Source organism: Telopea speciosissima, chromosome 10, assembly GCF_018873765.1.
Source record: "Telopea speciosissima isolate NSW1024214 ecotype Mountain lineage chromosome 10, Tspe_v1, whole genome shotgun sequence".
NCBI classification, from domain to species: Eukaryota; Viridiplantae; Streptophyta; class Magnoliopsida; order Proteales; family Proteaceae; genus Telopea; species Telopea speciosissima.
This window is the reverse complement of record NC_057925.1, coordinates 24224567-24226926: the sequence shown is the minus strand read 5'-3', so window position 1 is coordinate 24226926 and position 2360 is coordinate 24224567. Positions and strand designations below refer to the sequence as shown.

Below are 2360 nucleotides of genomic sequence, written 5' to 3'. Positions count from 1 at the left end.
TCGATTTTTTATGTCTGTTGGTGGCGTTTATGTCGTGTCGATTCTCTTTATTCCTTATTTAAAATATTTCCTAGTGAGACTCACCTTCTCTGTAGCTTCCAAAACCGTACTTTCCTGTATCAACAACACCACCGAAACCCCTTTAAAGCCCATTATCGACTCTAATTCTAAAACCCTTATATCACGACCACAGCCTCTGATCGGAGACTTTGTTTCTTCAACTCCTTAGAGGTTGCATTCATTTACTCTTTGCCATGGCCTGCTTCAAGTTCCTGAAGTTCAGCATTAGATGCAAATCCAATCGTGTAGTTGACGATGAAGAACATGGTGGTTTATCCACCACTACTATCAGAGATGGATTGAAGATGACGATTTCCTCAGTGAATAGATTTACTTGGAAAGATATGGAAAATGATAGTATGAATTTCTCAAGAGTTATCGGCGTTGGAGGGTTCAGTGTCGTCTATCTTGCTAATTTCCCAGATTCGACCCTCGGTGTTCTAAAGATGCATTGCGACAGTCAGCGTCACCGCGAAGTGTTTAAGAGGGAACTAGAAGTATTGCTTCATGTCCGCCATGAAAACATCGTAAAGTTTCTTGGCTACTGCGATGAGAAAGGTGAGTTTACACTTTACACTACTAGTATGATGTGGGGAATTATTGCGAATTTTCATCCTCTCAAATGCGGCCAAGTGTGTTAGGGTTTAGGGTTTAAGCACAAGGTTGCTTAAAGCATTACACCCTGAATATCGAATTTGGAATACCCAGACTGCTGCCTCCAGTTAGTATTTATAGGAAAATTAGGGTTTAGGTCAGATGGATTAATTACTAGATTGCCCTTCACAGCCTGAGCTTTAATACAAGTAGGATTATATTAGAACATTTGAAAGGATATTACATAAATACCGTTACAACGTTCACCACACCTAAGAATCCAACCGTGAAAACATGAGCAATGGCATCTTCTTATCTTCTCAAGTGTTGGGTGGATGATTGGATTCAGGAAATTTCCAAGTATAGCTACTTGACATCCTCTACTTAATTGATAACTTTTAAGGATGAGTTCTATGGATTTTTATCCTGTGAAATGTAGTGCATCACACTTGAGAATCCAACCCTAAGAACATGATAGTTGCGTCTTTCAATTTTAAGTGTTAGGTGGACGGTTGGATTCTCAAGTGTGGTTCATTGGGCACTACCGCACTTGAGACGATAAAATTCCTGAGTTCTACCCAAGTCATTAACAAGTTATATCAGAATCAGGCCTTGTATGCTTCGGACTAGCTTTTAAGGATGAGTTTTACCTAATTAAGTTCCTAACATATATATAATAAGCATTCTTAAAGGACATTTAAAGCTAATGAAGTTTATCTATTGATGCAGAAGAAGGAATCTTAGTGTTCGAATATGTTAGCAATGGAACCTTACACGAGAAACTTCGCCATCAAAGTCAAAAAGGATCAATTCTTTCCTGGAAGAGCCGCATGTCCATAGCTCACCAACTGGCCCAAGCCATCAACTACCTCCATACCAATTGTGCCGTCCAAATCATTAATGGCGACATCAAATCATCAAACGTTCTCCTTGATGAGAATCTCAACTGCAAGCTCTGTGATTTTGGATCCGCGAAGATGGGTTTTGCATCAACAATTGTTCCTTCTTCAAAGATTTCATTGATGGGTTCTGTAGGTTATATGGATCCTCATTACTTGAAGACTGGTATTATGACAAAGAAGAATGATGTTTACAGCTATGGGGTTATCATCTTAGAGCTACTCACAGGATTAGAAGCTTTCTGTTCGGAAAAGGAACAATTATTGATTTCAATTGCAGGTCCAGTACTTCAGGATCCAAATAAGGTTATGGAAATGATGGATTCTCATCTGGGAAGCCATTTTGATGCAGAGGAAGCTATAGCCATGGCTAACATAGCAGCATTTTGCCTTGGTAAGAATCCGAACCAAAGGCCTTCCATAACTGAGATCTTATATACTATGAAAGAGAAGATCCAATCCATCTCCTTTGTCTCTGCAGTGGAAGGATTCAAGGAAACCACTATGAATCAAAGGAAATTGAAGTATATTTCCGGCCATGAGCGATAGTTTAAAATTAAAACCATCGACGAGAAAAATATTACATTTGTATATTTTTCTGAAATGTAAACATTGTACCTGTTCATAAGAAGGAATCAAGGAAGGAAGCATTCTTGTACAACCTTGTTGAATTAGCAAAGATTGAAAGATTAGAATAAATAGAGAGAGAGGTGCTAGTGTACCATCAATACAAACATAAAAATTAAAAAAGGAAAAAGATCTCTGTCCGGGAGCATGGTCTACACCAGCACTCCCATGAGTCTATCA

The 2360-nt window shown here is 38.7% G+C and overlaps 1 protein-coding gene across 1 annotated transcript; it reads left to right on the top strand.

Annotated features, from left to right (window-relative positions):
• Nucleotides 1-254: 254 nt before the first annotated feature.
• Nucleotides 255-2155, top strand: LOC122643443 (probable receptor-like protein kinase At4g10390). Its single transcript, XM_043837061.1, has 2 exons — nucleotides 255-618; nucleotides 1384-2155. The coding sequence occupies exons 1-2, from the start codon at nucleotides 255-257 to the stop codon at nucleotides 2100-2102; spliced, it is 1083 nt and encodes a 360-aa protein (XP_043692996.1). The 3' UTR covers nucleotides 2103-2155.
• The last annotated feature ends 205 nt before the right edge of the window (nucleotides 2156-2360 follow it).

Excerpts from the sequence above, each read along its gene's own strand:
- LOC122643443 (XM_043837061.1), top strand. The coding sequence starts at position 255 with ATGGCCTGCTTCAAGTTCCTGAAGTTCAGCATTAGATGCAAATCCAAT. Across the intron at positions 619-1,383 it reads TGGCTACTGCGATGAGAAAG|AAGAAGGAATCTTAGTGTTC; the intron begins GTGAGTTTACAC and ends CTATTGATGCAG.